This window comes from Diadema antillarum, unplaced genomic scaffold (genome assembly GCF_040938485.1).
Source record: "Diadema antillarum isolate AM-2024a unplaced genomic scaffold, OU_Dant_1.0 seq00000322_RagTag, whole genome shotgun sequence".
In the NCBI taxonomy this organism is placed as follows: Eukaryota; Metazoa; Echinodermata; class Echinoidea; order Diadematoida; family Diadematidae; genus Diadema; species Diadema antillarum.
Window position 1 is genome coordinate 275,355 of NW_027271341.1, and position 16,724 is coordinate 292,078.

General features: G+C 35.6%; 1 protein-coding gene across 1 annotated transcript in view; it reads right to left on the reverse strand.

Annotated features, from left to right (window-relative positions):
* Positions 1–8,821: 8,821 nt before the first annotated feature.
* The window catches only part of LOC139730615 (major facilitator superfamily domain-containing protein 4A-like), an 87,714-nt gene continuing 79,811 nt past the window's right edge, over positions 8,822–16,724 (reverse strand). Inside the window, exons 7-10 of the mRNA XM_071641472.1 lie at positions 12,583–12,730; positions 11,142–11,212; positions 10,135–10,249; positions 8,822–9,709 (exon numbers count right to left, since the gene is read on the reverse strand). Coding sequence (XP_071497573.1) covers positions 9,453–9,709; positions 10,135–10,249; positions 11,142–11,212; positions 12,583–12,730 — 591 coding nt within the window. The 3' untranslated portion in view covers positions 8,822–9,452. The remainder of the gene's footprint in view (positions 9,710–10,134; positions 10,250–11,141; positions 11,213–12,582; positions 12,731–16,724) is intronic.

The window sequence follows — 16,724 nt, forward strand, 5'->3', positions numbered from 1 at the left end:
CAATAATGACTAAAAGTATTACATATGAAATACACAAAATACAGTAAGCCTTGCATAACTTAATGCACATGGGATCAGAGAAAATGCACAAATTAACACATTGATTTTTGCATTTACACTTAAGTTAGTGATGCCTTGAGTTGCCTTTATTTATTGATGTGTCTATAAAATGACAGGCTGAAATTTTTCAGTTTGACTGCTTTTGTTGTGGGAAATAAATGAGTATAACAACACCTGTACTTTTATCATTCACTTTAAGACAGAAACCTTTCACCAATTTTAGATTCACTAAATCTGCACAAAATCAGAAACAAACACATCATTTTGTGAGTTTGTCTTTATCAAGTTGACAATTCTGTGTATCCCATATTGGAAAAAGAATAAATGGAACTGGCTTTATTAAATTTGCAGAAAATCAGAAAAACAAACACACATTTTTGTCTTTTTCAAACAACATTGATCTTAAATGCATTGCTATTGTGGGGATGTTATACATTTAGGAATTTCTGATGATCATGCAACCAAATATATGACCAAAGTATGAAATACTAGCTGTGAATGAAAAATAATTATATATAGTACAGCACCAAATCACGCAAGAAATGACAAGATAGGTAAAATCATGATGACATAATAGGTAACATATTACTTGCCCAAGAAGGTCGTGAGGAGTAACAAAGGAGAAAAATTAGGACTGTTTTTTTTTTTTTTGTCTTCTTCTTTTTGGTCAACTTGTGCAAGATTATAAACCCATGAAGAAAGAAAGCCCTGAAATCACTTGTTATAAAGACAATAATTACAAGGAGAGGAATTAACTCTTCGCCTCTTCCATTATTTTTCCTCCCTGTGGCTGATGATCTATATTATCTGATGCATTCCAAATATGTCAACAGCCAGTCGTGAATTGATATTAGGATGAATATACAGCCCAAGTGATGAATTTGTAAATAAAATTGTACATAGCCACAAGCCTGTGTCAGAGTGATGACTTACCAGTGCAGTACATGGACCCATGGCAATTCTCATTTTGTACAATTGTTTTGTGTGTTGTGACTACATGCTAAAATCTAAAAAAGTTGAAGATTACCAGTGCATAATCTGTCAATACTATAGTATGTTTTTTTTTTCCAGTCCTAATTTTGAAACTACTGTTTGCAAATTGTAAATTAAATTCTCTCAGAGAAATTTTGTTTCGTGAGTGCTATAAATATCTCAAATTTCATGAACAGGAACATTATTGCTACATCACTACCAGCAGATGTCATTCATAATGTTGCAAGTCATGCTTGTGCTAGAGTTCTATTTTTTTATTAATTTTTTTAGTCCTTTCCCTCTCTTTCCTATTTTCAGATGAGCAGTGAATTTCTGTGCACATTTGGTGTAAACATAGTTCGTGTGTGTGTGTGTGTGTGTTTCTTCAGTGAAGAACTACTCAAAGAACTACTCGAACATCAATCACACAGTCATACGTACAGCTTCTGTTAATTCCTGAATTTTATTTGAAGTACGTTGTATATATTATTTACACACCATTGTATATATTCTGATCACCTCACTTAACGAAGTCACCACATACTGTACCTTCTGTTCTCAGGAGTTCTGTCCTGCATATTCAGCATGGGTTAGCCAGAGCTTGACACTAGTACTGGGCAAGTATAATTTCATGTTGGGCTAGTAAAAATGGGAAAATGATAAATATACTACTGGGGAAGTAAAATTATGATCACAAAATGAGAGGTGGAAATACTAGCCCCAAAGTGAGCAATACATGTACATAATTTGTTAGCATAAAAAAGCAATGATTTCTCCAAAAAGGTGCAGCTTACATGATTGCTAACAAGTCCAAAAAGGCAACTGCTAAGTAACTACCATGGTGCATGGGTAAGAAACAGAAGACAGTGCTAGACTGTTGACTGCTAAGAACAGTATTGCATCTGTTAAAGTAGATAGAGTGAACCAGTCCAAACCCTATCACTTATTCTGAACACAGATAAAAAATCAATCTGGAAACATGTATTTAAAAAAATAAGGTAAAAAAGGCTGTTAAAAACTAATTAGGTGTGGTTGATGAGGGTGAATCCATCTACAAAATACACCTCACTGGAAAGCTGAACACACTTTTTTTTTTCATTTAATTTAGGACTACTACATTGTTTTGGCACAGATGCAGAAAACACATGAAACTTTTGTGTGGTAAGATCACAGTCTTTGTTTAACCCTAATCAGGCTGGGGGGGGGGGGGGGGGGGGGATCTGCCCCTCTTGGCGGAATGAGCCCCCATCCCAGATTTAGCCTAGCCAAAAAAGCCCCACTTCTGAGTGGTGTAAAAAAAAAAACTAAAAACCAAAAACCAAAAAACTTGTGTAACGCTCGACAAGAGTGAACCAACTTGGTCTACTTTACTACTCCTGTTATAACGAACATGGTTGTAACAAACTTCTCTTCACAATGAAGTATAAATTTCCGAAAAATTTTCATATCAACAATTTATGTATTTTATTATTCAGATACAACAAAATTTCAATATATCAAAAGAAAACCACTGGTCCCAAGGACTTCATTATAATGGGAGTCTATTGTATTTAACATGAAAGACTGGATGCCTTTCACATATTTTCACATAAGGTTTGGATTTTCCACTTTTAATGTGCGTCTATGGAGAATCATTTACAGGTGTGAGACAATTAGTGTTAGGTAATGCCAGAGCTCTAAGTTGTTTTGTATATGTAAAAAGCTTGTGTATTGCTATACAAATTAAGGCTTAAATACTTTATTTTAGTTGCCTTTCTGGAAGGTATATTTCTTGTTTTTCATTATAATAGGTCATCATAGCCTTAGAGCAGCTATAAACTGAGCTGAGAAAATGTGTGTACTTGGAATTGAGATATAACAGCAGTGCATGCATCCACATTTGAAAATGCCAAAACGTAGCGGGTGCTGCACAATCACATGGCAACTAGCTCAGATTACCAATGCAACAATCAGGTGACCACCACAAAAAAGAAAGAGAAAAAAAAAAGGTAAGGGAAAAAATAGAATTGACTATCATGGTTGTTGACTGTTGACACGTAGAGGATGGCTTGTGCAGAATTGTGATGAAAGTTTATGACTTTGAATATACATTAGATATCAATGACTATCATTGCATCATATAATATATCACAGCTCTTGCAAACCCAACAAACTTTCAACTGCCATGAAAAGGCCGTAACAGTGGAGATTAAAGTGAAATAATTAAATCTCTTTTTTTTACTTTAGTTTCAGATGAGTACAAATGAAAAGTGAGAAATATATCTGCCAGAGAGGAAACTAAAATAAAGTGTGTTGGGCCTTGATTTATATAGCAATACACAAGCTTTATAATCATACATATATACAAAACAACTTAGAGCAAGATGTGGTTCTCCAGTTACTTAGTTTGCAAAGCATGCCCTCTTTTGTGTGCACAGAGTTGGTCATTTTGAATGTGGCTTCTTCAACATTTACAAAAGAACATTTATTCATTACACAATTACATTAATTGCCTTTCATGTCAGTAAAACGAATCCATTATTCCACGAGTCCCAAGTATTCAATATAACTTAGTTACATAGAGGGGTATAATCTCTCACATCTTTCTTCACTGCTACAACCAGTCATGAAGAAATAGGCTTCAAAGAGAAAAGGAAACAAAGCAATGGATTATGCTACAAAATGTAATATATATTACATATGATATAATATATGCAAAAAGCAAAAAAAAAAAATATATATCTCGCCAACTTTGTAACTCCTACGTGGTGAAAGCATTGTATTTTAGGCATGAGAAATAATATTCTAAATTCAGACATAGCACATCTTACTTTTCCTATTAAATTCACTCCTAGCTTTCAGCCCAAGGACTTCATCAGGAACTATAAAACACAAAACACACAGTATTTTGGTGAAAATGACATTGTCAGTGATAAAAATATTATATAACAATGTCTATGTGACAATACATTCATAGCCTATCATAAATACATACTGCAAATGGAATTCATGCCTTTGTTTGGATTACATCGATCCCAATATGTTTAACCCTATGTAGCCCCCACAACATTTTTCGCTATAATTCTAAAATATAAATTCCACAACTTGTCTTGGTCACATCTTGCTTGCTGAGATATAGCACATTTTCGTGACCAATGTCTCTGAAAATGGCAGTTCCAAATGACTTACGTGTGTACAATGTATGGGTTTCACATGAAGTGTCAGATGTTTTTTCCCCAATTTTTCTTAGATGACATTCCTTTGGTTATCATCAACTATTCTAGATTTTAAAAAAACTGAAAAATTAAAATAAAAAATGAAATATAAGACAAATTTAAACAAAGAAAGACATAATAAAAAACAAAAAAATACTTCAGAACTTCATTTTGATATTGCAATTTTTTCACGTAAATTTGTTAATACTACAAAGAATGAATAAAGAAAAAAATTGCCAATTTGAAGCTTTATTTAGGGATTCAGAGCTTAATATCTTATGCACAAAAATGTGCATAAATTAGCATAATTAGCATAACTTTGGAGAAAAAAAATGATTTATTCCCCCTGGGCTATACATGGTTTCCTTTCTATAAAGGTAATGGCACAAACAGACACTGACAACATGATGCCCAAGAAACCCCAGGTATAATTAAACAAATGCAAATCAATGGAACACAAACAAAAGCATGAACTCCATAATATCATACACCCTTCCCACTTTCTTTACAGGTTAAAGTAAACTTGGATGTAAACAGGATAGGAATACTGCATAACAGAGCACACTTAATACAAATCAGTAACTTTCAGCTTAAAGAATTCTAGTCACCAATATTAGTGTTCCACTAACACTGATCCTTAAAATCACAAAATAGCAACATTGCAGGGTCTGAAACACCAGTTATACCTATCTGCACCTGGATGCACGATATGATTTCTTCTGAGGGGCCAAGTAACGCATTTGAGGCCGGTCTCGGCCGCGGCTCGGCCCAGCCCTGCACTGTAAACGGGTTCTTAGATGAAAGAGAAGATATTCACTGATGTAATAAACGGCCATTATTATGTACATTAAGTTCAGTTTTACATTGAATGTCGTCAGATTATTGCTGAAGTCCAAGATAGTGTGTTATTTTTTAAACAATTTTTTTTTTTGGGCATACATAGAAAAAGACAACCTGACTGCAGAGTGCAGTCAACTGAGATACCTCTGTGTTCTCTTGCAGTCACGACATTCTGCAAGAAGTATGGCCCTTCATTTGCATTTTAATGGATTCATTGATCTTGATAACTGTCTTGAGGATGGATCTACTCTCTGTAAAAGGGATATTTTGCCTGTCATTTGTATCAATCATACAAAACAAACTTATGATTGGCAGTTTCTAGCCAATGTCATGGATAGAATATGATATTAAAAGCAGCATTTTAGAGTGCTTGACCTTGACCTTTGACATGCAGGTGCAGTTGTTTATTCATTTCTACTACTCTTCTTATCAGATAATACTACCACTGGATTTTATTTTGACTTCAAGTTACAGCCTGAAGTGATACTATAGCATACCTTGGCCAAGTATCATAGGATACAGTAAAGAACTTCTATGAAATTGTGTCAATGACAACTGAGGTGCACAGACAGCCTGATAGACAATCTAAAAAATACCTACAGCAACACACCAGGACACAAACCAGCAGTATGGTACTGGTAATGAACCTTCTTATAACAAAAATATGGAGTAACATGCACTGATAACATGATGTCTACAGTGCAGAGGTCAGATGTCATATGCAGATAGCTATGAATAGGATGGGGACTTAAGGCTCCTCTGACCTACTTGCTTTATTTCAGGGCACCAAGGAGAATATTTTGTCTTACTGTAAAAATGGATATTTTCGCGCAACTAATTTTTGCGCGCTTGGCCGGGTAAAAAGAGTTTTGCGTATTTTCAATTCCGCAGAATCAAGACATCAACTACTGAAACATATGGCATGCAAAAATATTCGCTTGCTTTTATTTTTGAGCTAGCTTGTGGTTGTGCAAAATGCGCGAAAATTTCAACACCATGAAAATTTCCACTTTTACAGTAATTCTTTGTTTCTCATTGAATCGATGATATTTTACAGTTTTCCAGATGATATCTTGAAGTGTTGACATTTCTATTAGGTACAGCTGATCAAGCCATGGACATACCATAAAGTACACACAGAGCAATTTTTCGAAGTGCTAATACTCCTGCCTCTTACCAAAATATGCATGAAGTACCTTAAAACACTGACAGTATTTCATCAGTCATACATCCTACAGACAATTAACCCTACAAGATTCATCTTACAACCATTGCTTTGAACCATTTTTTCATCCTTACAAGGGACATACACACAGTGTGCCACAGTAAAATGCAAAACATATTGCAAAGAGTATACTATATCAAGCAAACATCAATGGCAAGTTGCAATATTCAACCTACCATTGTATGGAGCCAGAGACCAATCTTTCCAGATGCCACAATGGTATGCAAGTGAGCAAAAGAAATCAATGTGTCTTCTTCCATCATTTGCAGAAGCAAATACGATAGCTACATTCAATCTTCACGTAATGTACAGGCAATGTCCAAATCAATGCTGTAGCCCAAAAGTAAAGTATGCATAATAAGAAAAGTACAGTGAGAGCATAAAAGGAGTGCTTATACTTACAAAGTGATAGTGACAAACTATTCTCCTGACTTTACACAATTTGTTCAATATGCCTCAGTGCTCTTCACATGAGATTTACAACAGACATAAGAATTGGACAGTGCCTAAAGTATCCATGATGCAGCTTGTTTTGATTTAATTGCTTCAAAAGAAAATATTGTTATAAAACATTATACATAAAAAGTACTGACAAGAACTTACAAGCACATTATCAAAGAAATCAGGCTGCACATCTCTTGTCAATGATAAAGAAGACTACAAACATTTAACACTTTTTAGCATTGCAGCAATACATGTACCTTCCAATAATCTGTGAAAGAAATGGCAAGACTGAAAAAAACCCCACACATTCATTCAGTCAGCCTGATGGCTATCCATGTAAACTTCAATATGTACACAATATTACACATCATCAACTTACCCACAGAGCAACTAAATCATTAATGTTAAGTAAACACATTGCAACACATCTATTACACTGTTCAGTCAATAAGATGCCAACATGACAACTAAGAGCAATTTGAATGTAATTGAATGTTTGACATGGAAAATAAGATAGCACAGAAACACCCACTCCATTGCAAGAAAGGCTATTTTGTCTTCAGGATTTGACTATTCATCACAGTGAAATGTTAAAGGTAAAACATAGTTCTCATATGCCTGCAGGAACTGTCAATATTTTGCTTTAAAATGGCCACAGATGCAAAAGAAATGTGTAAAATAATGTTGCAAAAGCAACATTTTATAATAGGTAACAATGAAAATATTAGCAAAAAAAGGTATGCAGACAGTATTGCAATCTAAGAATCCAATCACAGTTGCTACATAATGTCTTGTAACTGATTATTGATAATTGACAAATCTGGCCATAGCAGTGATCAATCCATCTTCAGTGCAAGAGTGAATTACATACAGCTTGTTACAAAATACAATTGCTAGGGTACAACCAATCATCATGCAACATTCTACCTACCCACTACTGAATGGGGAGGGCTCTTTAGGAATAAAAGTCAGGTACTCTGATCTAAATTATTGAACACCTGCGATCTCAAAATACTCCAAAACAACTCATTATCCTGACAAATTGTGTCAGCCAGACAAGTTTCTTGTTAGACCCTCTCAATATATTGCAAGCAAATTCCAAATGGTGGATGATGAATTTTGATCCCTTCTTAGAACTATGTTTTGCCTTTAAGGCAACAATCATGAATTGTGAAGGTACCTTTGAAAGCACAACACAGAAATGTGTTCATGCATTTGTGAACGGCCTTTTGCCTTTTACAAAGCTGCATAGGCAGTTTGAAAAATTAGAAATATCAATCAATTATTCTTTGGCAGTTTACTTTCACCACACAATAACTTGAATTGAACAGAAATAAAAAAAAACCCAAATTTTGCAAAGCTTCCAGTAGACAAAATCACACACTAAGGATGCATTTAACACAATATTCTATGTGTTAATATTGCACCTAATTCCATTTGCTGCAGTAATAATTTCTTCATTTTTATTCAACTAGTAATCAAAAGGAATGTGTGCTAGTATCTTTAACATTTACATGTTGGTATTTCAGTTATTGCACGCTCTATCAAAATGCTCACACATACACATGAAATTACACAAACTTTGAGATTTAGTTTGTTTTTGTTTTGTGTTTTGTTTTGTTTTGTTTTTTGGCAAAATGGTAACAGTTTTCTAGAAGAATGACCTTTGTGCATAATTACATTTTTTTTCTCTTTGGAAAAAGGACAATGCAGTGCCACATATGGCCTGTAATGGGTCATTTGCTCTTGAATTATATGCATTTCAAAGCATATACCATCTTGATTCTGAAATGATTCTGATAAGAAACTGTCAATCTTCTTTATCATATCCAAAATGTTGATGTTGTTGCTGCTGTCATTCTATTTACTGCAAGAGATCTCATTGTTGACCATTTGTACCATTCTGCAATGATGTCACTGGAACATGAACCCTCTTTCTACATCATATCATAACTTCCATTTTAGCTACTTTTTTCTGCAGTTCATCCAGGACAACATATTCTTGACTAATGCAATTGAAGCCTGAAACACAAAACACATACCAATAATAATGATAATATAACCTTTAAGGGTAATCATGTGGAAATAAATATTAATGAGTGATACAAAAATGGTACTGTGACAAGCTGACACAAGCTAAACATAATTTTATGAACTATGTTTACTAATTAAAAACTAGTGCGATGGCAGGTAGCATATTTCTTGAAATAATAATGATGACAAGAAATATTTTCCATGTTTTAAGGGGAAATAAGCCATTGATAGTTGGGTCATCCATTCAGTTGCCTATCCCATCTACGCCTCAAAAAATATATGCATATACTTATTATATATTTATGTAGATACATGTTCATGTTCAATCTTTCATGACTGTCAATGAAATCAATAACAACATTCCAAAATTGGGGAAGCCTCTTTCATAATTTCTCTCCAAAGGACGTCCTAGGAAGAAGATTAAACAATCCAACACATACAAATTATACAATAAATCTACTTGCGTACATATGAACATTTATACATAAACATGAATATATGTGCCTACACCAAGTAAGATGTATACTTATGTTGAAATATATATCATTAATCATTAAAAGTCATAAATTTACTGATGCTAAAGTCTCATGAATTTCTGATAAATACTGGATAACTTCATAGTGTATTCAGTCTGAAGTCATGTTAAACATTGACTATAAAACTTTCCTGTGCCACAGATCTCATCAAGATGACTTTGTGGAGGTATTGTGCATGGTTGTTTCCTGATATTCCTCATCAGTCTCTGTCTTCGATGTAGCACCTGCTTTGTTGGCTTGTATCATCTGGAACTGCTCCTGGGTGGTCACCACCTTGTAAGCAGAGTTTGTGTCTGTGAGGGAGGTGTAGTACCTGGACTCTCCAAGCAGGAGACTTTCTCTGGAGGCAAGGCAGCAGCTGCGACACCACAGGTAGGCTCCTTCAGCTAGCGGCAAGGGTTTGGCTGTGGATTAAATCATAATTATTAAAACCCAATGGCATTTTCCAGCAGAAACTAAACAACTCATACTTTCAAACAAGATTCTGTTTTTAAAATGTTTCTTCCACATTTTGAACTTTGCAGGTTTTATTTTTCCCCCATCTACAACTTTGTGTGTGTGTGTCTGTGTGTGTGTGTGTGTGTGTGTGTGTGTTTCAACTCTGTCAGTATAAGCACACCAAGTCATATCTATCTTTTCTCCATGAAGGCTGGAACATTAAACAGATTATTTCCTTTCATTCTTTCTTTATTTTTTGTAGGCATCAACATTGATCTCAAAATAGAGTAAAACCTCCTTTATATAGATCAATTATAATGGATTTGATGTAAACACATAAAAAATGTTAGCTAAGACAAAAAGTAGTTCATCCAAGGAAAATCAAATTTACCTTTCTCTGAAGTACAATGTGTGATGGTTTGAAGGAGTCCATAGACAATGATACCCAGGCAGCAGATAGCGGCACAAAATGCCAAGAAATACAATGGACTGATGGGGAACAGCAACTGCAGAATAAAACCCAACAACATGAGGGAAAATGAAAAGTTATAACTCCTATGGTAAAGTCAATTTCAAAAATATATTGATGATGTACTAACAATTGAGGAAACTTAAACAATTACAAAATTCTATACATATCCAAATATAGAGACTAACAATTATCAACACACTTTCAATAATACAATGCAGAGTCTATAATTTTGGCACCAAGTTGTCGTCAATATGAAAAATACAAGAATTCTGTCAGTTCATACATAATGGAGGTTAACTACAAGAGACCAAAGTCATATGGTAGACCAATCACAGAAGAACTGATTGATGAGGTAGGTTATTGCAGGCTACTCTGCACAATCTATGAGGTAAAAATGAGAACAAATGCATTCAGCAATTTATGACAAGGCATCAAGTGCAAGACACACGACCAAAATTAATCTGAGCTATCTAACAATGACCAGTGTATCTACACTGTCATGCTCATTTTGAGATCATCAAGGACATGAAAGAGACCAGTTGCTACTGCAGCCCGGGAAGTTATTTTGTATTTGTCCCATTCTTGATAGACAGTATGCCGGTATTGGACAGGGACCATGAAAGCTCTCCTCAACCTCAAGGCTTAATTCCTTTGACAATGCAGATGATGGAAATATCATTTGCAGAAAGACACTATAGTGTGGGAATTGCTCATTAATGTACAGAACGATGTAAGCATGCAAGGAAAATGCCATTCATACTCTCAGCAAGACATTAAACTGTAACCTGATGACCAGGAGCCCCTTTACACAATATGTATACTATAAGACACATGTTCTTCAGTATTGTCAATTAATTTGACTTGCATTACACTCATGTGATTATGAATTTAAAAATATTAAGATTTTATAGCATATCATCACTTACCCTTCCCACCATGACTGGGAATGTCATTTCACCTGTAGCAGCACCTATAACTATACAGCTGGTTACAACTCCTGTATTCAGGAAAAATATTGTAAGCAGAATAGTTTTATTACATCTCATTTTTATGTACAAAATTGTATTAAGTACAGTTGTACTGGGAAAGCTTTATCATAAACAAGGGTAGTAATGTAATACCGGTAAGCCCTGTCAATAATGCAAAATTGTCGAAGGTTCAAGGTCTTTGAAGTGCAAAAGTGACATTGCAGGTCACAGTTTGGTTTCATATCACAAATAAAATATTGTATAACTTATTGATTGGGCATCATAAATTACCTTTATCTGAACAACATGCTTTGAAATTGAAAATCAATACTCCAACTGTCCCTTAATTGGCTGCAAGATTATTTGCCTATTACAATTAAGCTACCTGGTAGTGCATTCTTTTACCCACTACAATTAAATGCATGCAGAACACACATGATAAAGCTGTCAGTAAGTGTAAACAGGTGTAACATATAGGTCATTAATTGCTGCTTTTCCTTTCTTAGCTTGGGCTCTTGTTGTGCATGTTTGACTGATGCTCTATGACTGTTCACTATGAAATACAAGTAAGGTTCACACGCTGTTCCTAAATTTTAAGTTTAGGTCAAAATATGTGCACATACACGGATAAGAAAAAATGATCAATTAAATAATTCTGTACATAATTCTATATTGATATCAATTCTACAGTTATTAAGTCAAACCACTATGCAATGGCAAACTCAGTGAAATCGCAAAGTTAGAACTTGGCAACATAATAATACAGTGATGGAAATAAAGAATGATTGAATTAAATTGTAATACAAAATCCTGTAATACATGATGCACAACCAACAACAAAGGACAAGAAGCTGGCATGAGAAATGCTGTAAGTAACTTTCTTCAGCCACAAATGTCACAAAGGGCAAACAGAGTGCAATGGCAAGTATATATTTGAGATGCAATATTAACTGCTGCGACACTCATATTTTGATTGGAGTTTAATACAACAGATTCACTGTCTTCCTTCACAACCATGGAAAATGCTAAAACTGTCTTAAGACATTTTTTTTTTTCTGCTTTTTCCTGACATTTCACTTGGGAGAGCAAAAGAATCAGTTTTTGCTTGAAAAAAATTCCAATAATTTCATGTTATAGACAAGACTGGGTCGCTTGCAGTGCTTGGCAGTTCAGTGCCATAAAATTTGTGTTTGTTTTAAAAATTGCGACACATACAATAGACATTATGACTTGCTATGTTAATGGCTTTAGTTCTTCAGATACTTCATATTGGAAAATCATTTTTATGTCATATAATGTAGTGAATTATGAAAGAGGATATAAGAAGGCTCTTCACAATGTTAAAAAAAGTATAAGCAGGAGAAAAAAATCAAAACAATTTACAGAATGCTGAGAATACCTGACATGGCTATGTGTTGCTCGGCAAAGGCCACTGAGGAGGGGTAAATACTGCTGAGGAATAGACCAAATATCCCCGAGCCAACGTACAGGGTGACCAGACTATCTCTTTTGAGGAGCTCAAGACTCAGGGCAACAAAGCATCCCACCTGTGGAAAAAGATATAATCAAGGACATATCAAGCTATCATGTCTTGTAGATGTCATTTGCTAAATACAGCAATCCCTAGCTGGTACCTGTTGGCCACATACTCTGCATTATATGTTCTTATCTTTGTCTTCTGGGGCCTGATACATAAAACTTACTATTATGGTAACTTTGCCATCCAATGGTAACTACCATGGCAACAATACTCAACAGCCAATCAAAATCAAGAATTCCATGGAAGTTACCATTGGATGGCAAAGTTACCATAATAGTAACTTTTATGCAACGGGCCCCAGAAGTGTAAAACACATTGATATTCCATTCATAAACTGACTTTTGGGCAAACACACTCACACACACACACACACTACACCTGACTCATACAGACACACAGAGAAGGAGAGCATGGACCACATGGTGGACTGTGACTCTCCACACTCACACTGAAGTGGTGGTAAGTATACATGTAGACCATGGGATGACATGGAAAAATCAACCTAGTTATTGAGTTTCGTGTTTCGTATTTAGGCACCACCTGTAAACGTGAGGTTTAGAGTAATTTTGGGTGCTGAATCCAAATGTGAATGTTGCCAAGTCAGTAACTCACACGTTCTATTGATATCAGTGATTAATTATGCAAATTTAACTAAATATGCAAAATATGACATTTTCCTTTTTTATTGGTGGGTGTGCATTTGGATCACTGAAAATTTGCATAGCAGGATAATTTCTGGGTGCTGAGTCCACATGTAAACATTATTTAACAAGAAATGTGCATGCTTTTATGATAATTGTGCTTAATTATGCAGATTTCAATTATTCTATGCAAAACATGCTATTGTTTGTATTCCATCGTGGTATCATGTGTTTGGACCTATGAAAATGTGTACAGTAGGGTTATTTGGGGTGCTGAGTTCATTTATGAATGGTAAAAAACCATCAGTCTGCATGTGAACTTGGTATCAGTGCATTTGATTATACAAATTTGATTAATCAATTAAAAAAAATGCTCAGTGTGTTATTTGGGTTAAGGTTCATATGTGAATGTTTATAAATCATTAAGCTGCAAGTTTTCATATTAGTGCTTGATGACACAAAGTAAATTACTTTATGCAAACATGTTTGTGTAAGCTGCAGTGCTATTGGTTTGCAAATTAAATGCTGAATTAAGGCTTTTTCACATCCACAGATCATCCAGGGTTTGTAATAGTGATAAAGTGTATACTCAGATTGTACACGCCGAGGTCCTATGTGTGATCTTGTTTATGTTGTCCACGATTAAATACACATATTCATCCTTCCTTTCAGCTGTTCCTTTCACTCTCGACGTTGTATCATATTCACACAGTCACAGACGGTAGGGGGGTATTCGCCGTACTAAACAGCCACACGCCTACAGGCACTTTACACGCTCCCATATACTGACATCAATGTTTCTTCCGTGCTATGTACCAGCATCCTAAACCTCCAATAGCTGTACTGCGCACCAACACACTGATCATCGTGCACCAAACGTTCGTTGTACTCACATGCGACACACGCAGTGACAGTAATCACAGATTTGGATCTCATCTGGTGGTCAAATGAACAATTCCCTTCCTTTTATTTTGATCCAAACCAAGTGGCAAATATCACATAATATGATCAATGAAACAACGTGAGCAATGAGAGGTTAAAGGAAACTTGTAGGTTTCCACCCCTACCTCTGGTTCTCTACCTTCTGCTCTTCATGACACTTTTCCTTCCTATTTCTAACAGCAAGTCTTCACTTCACCTCTGAAGCTCTTTTCTTACCCTGGCACCTCGCCTCTCCTGTCTCTCCCTAACAACCAACATGTGTCTTTTCCTATGTTCAACACTAGATGGCGCAAATGAAACAAATGTATGGAATGGCTCCTACACAGATCTTGGTCATTTAATGACAATATCTCAGTCATAATCATATCACCAGCTGATATAATCTCTTATCATTCAAAAAATGGAAACAACTAATTAAGCACACAGTCTCTGTCTGACTCTCTCTCTCTCTCTCTCCGTCTCTCTCCCTCCCTCTCTCTGTCTCTCTGTCTCTCTCTCTCTCTCTCTGTATGTATATATATATGTATATATATATATATATATATATATATATATATGCCATACTGCACAAAGAGACTTGAGTTTGCAAATCACTTTCATGTTGCTTCAATCTGATTACAACATATTCTCAATTTCAGTCACACAAAGTATGATATGATAGTATTCTTTAGCCTCCTTCCCATAAGAAAGAAAATACAAGATTAAGAGATTTAATACATGTTTGGTTCCCATCATAATAGCTTCTATAAAATTGTGTATGACCAAGGAGTTTTTATTGTAAGTTTCAGTACCTCCATTATATAACTAGAGAGTATAGAAATATGGTTTCAAAGGACATCACACTCTATTATTACTATAATCAATACCATTATTATTATTGTCTGGACAAGCAGTGGAGCCGAATGCCTACTTAAAGAAGCTGGTTTTAAAGGCCACTGTTTCTTCAGCATCAAACAGTGCATGACTTTAAATATAATGGCTGCAAGTCCTAAATAGAGGATTTATATATTCAACTCTCTAAGAAATCCCTGGCAGGAATGAGCTTTCGCTCATGCTGGATCAACACTGTGGAATTTACTTCCACGTGAGCTCAAAGACTTCTTAATGTGTCCTTTAGGAATGACCTTAAATCTAAATCCTATTCATTTACCAGTGCACTCTGAAGACAAATATTCTTTCTTCCTTTTATGGTTTTTTCAGTCATCTTGTTTTGGTGTAAAGTGCCTTGAGCATTCAATCAAAAAATTAACCTGTTGAAGACGAGTCCCAAGTATACTCGGGCAGGTGTCTATGGGAAATGCGTGTTGTAGCAAAATTGGCCCATCCTCAACAGGTTAAAATGGTGCAATATAGAAAATGTATGTTCATATATGTATGTATTATCATCATTGTTATTACTATTATCTATATAGAGGCCATTGAAATGCACCTATGCTAGTGCATGGCAAATTTTCCCAGAAGAATGCATTGATGAATGCACATATGAAAAGTTGAATGTGTGCGAAAATCCAAACTAGATTATGTATGTACTTGCTAGTCGTATAATTGTAGCATGCATAAATTGTAGGAGTGGGGTAAATGATATTCTATGCAGTCATTAAAACCATGGTACATTATATGGAAAAGATAGTTGCTGGAAGTAAAGTCTACTGTCACATGTGAGTATTGTGATAATTGATATCTTTATAGGATTTATGTAAAGAATATCAATTAGGAAAATAAGAGCTCTCTCTCTCTCCTGTCTCTGGAGGCGTATCAGGGCAATTACCCCCCCCCCCCCCCCCCCCCCCCCCAAATACTGGTCAGTGATATGGTTAGAGTAAAGATTAGGGTTAAAGTTAGGTTTAGGGTTATAGGTTCAGGGTCTGGGTAATTGCCCAGGGGTTAATTGCCCTACACCCACTGGATGTCCCAGGAAGACTAGAGTAATCATCCCTGTTTGCAATAGGGCTCCTGTTTGTTGCAGGGGCGTTTCATTCGTTCATATGAAAAGGCCCAATCAGGTGCAAAAGTACTGTCACTTTCCATAACACTTGCGAATAACTCCTGCTTTTGTTCTGAAGTGGGACTATAAGCACACTTGACACTCTCTATTAGCTATTTTATTGATGAATGACACTGCTCCTGCCGTGAATGGGCACTCTGTTGTAAACAGGGATAGGTGTTGTGCCCTCATTTATGTGTCTGCATGCTAACTGCTGATCAGGCGAAAACTGGAGGCGCAATCCAGGCAAGACATATGGAATGCACGTTGGTGGAACACAGGGAACACAGGTAGACACAGCTTGATGTTGTCTCTCTTGAGCAGCTGCAATTAGGCATTAGAAAGCGGCCATCTTCAAAAGCAATCCCAGCCTTGACAGGGCTTGTCAGTGATTTCTGTCTTCATGCCGTAGCAGTCTCGAGTTCATGGGGCTG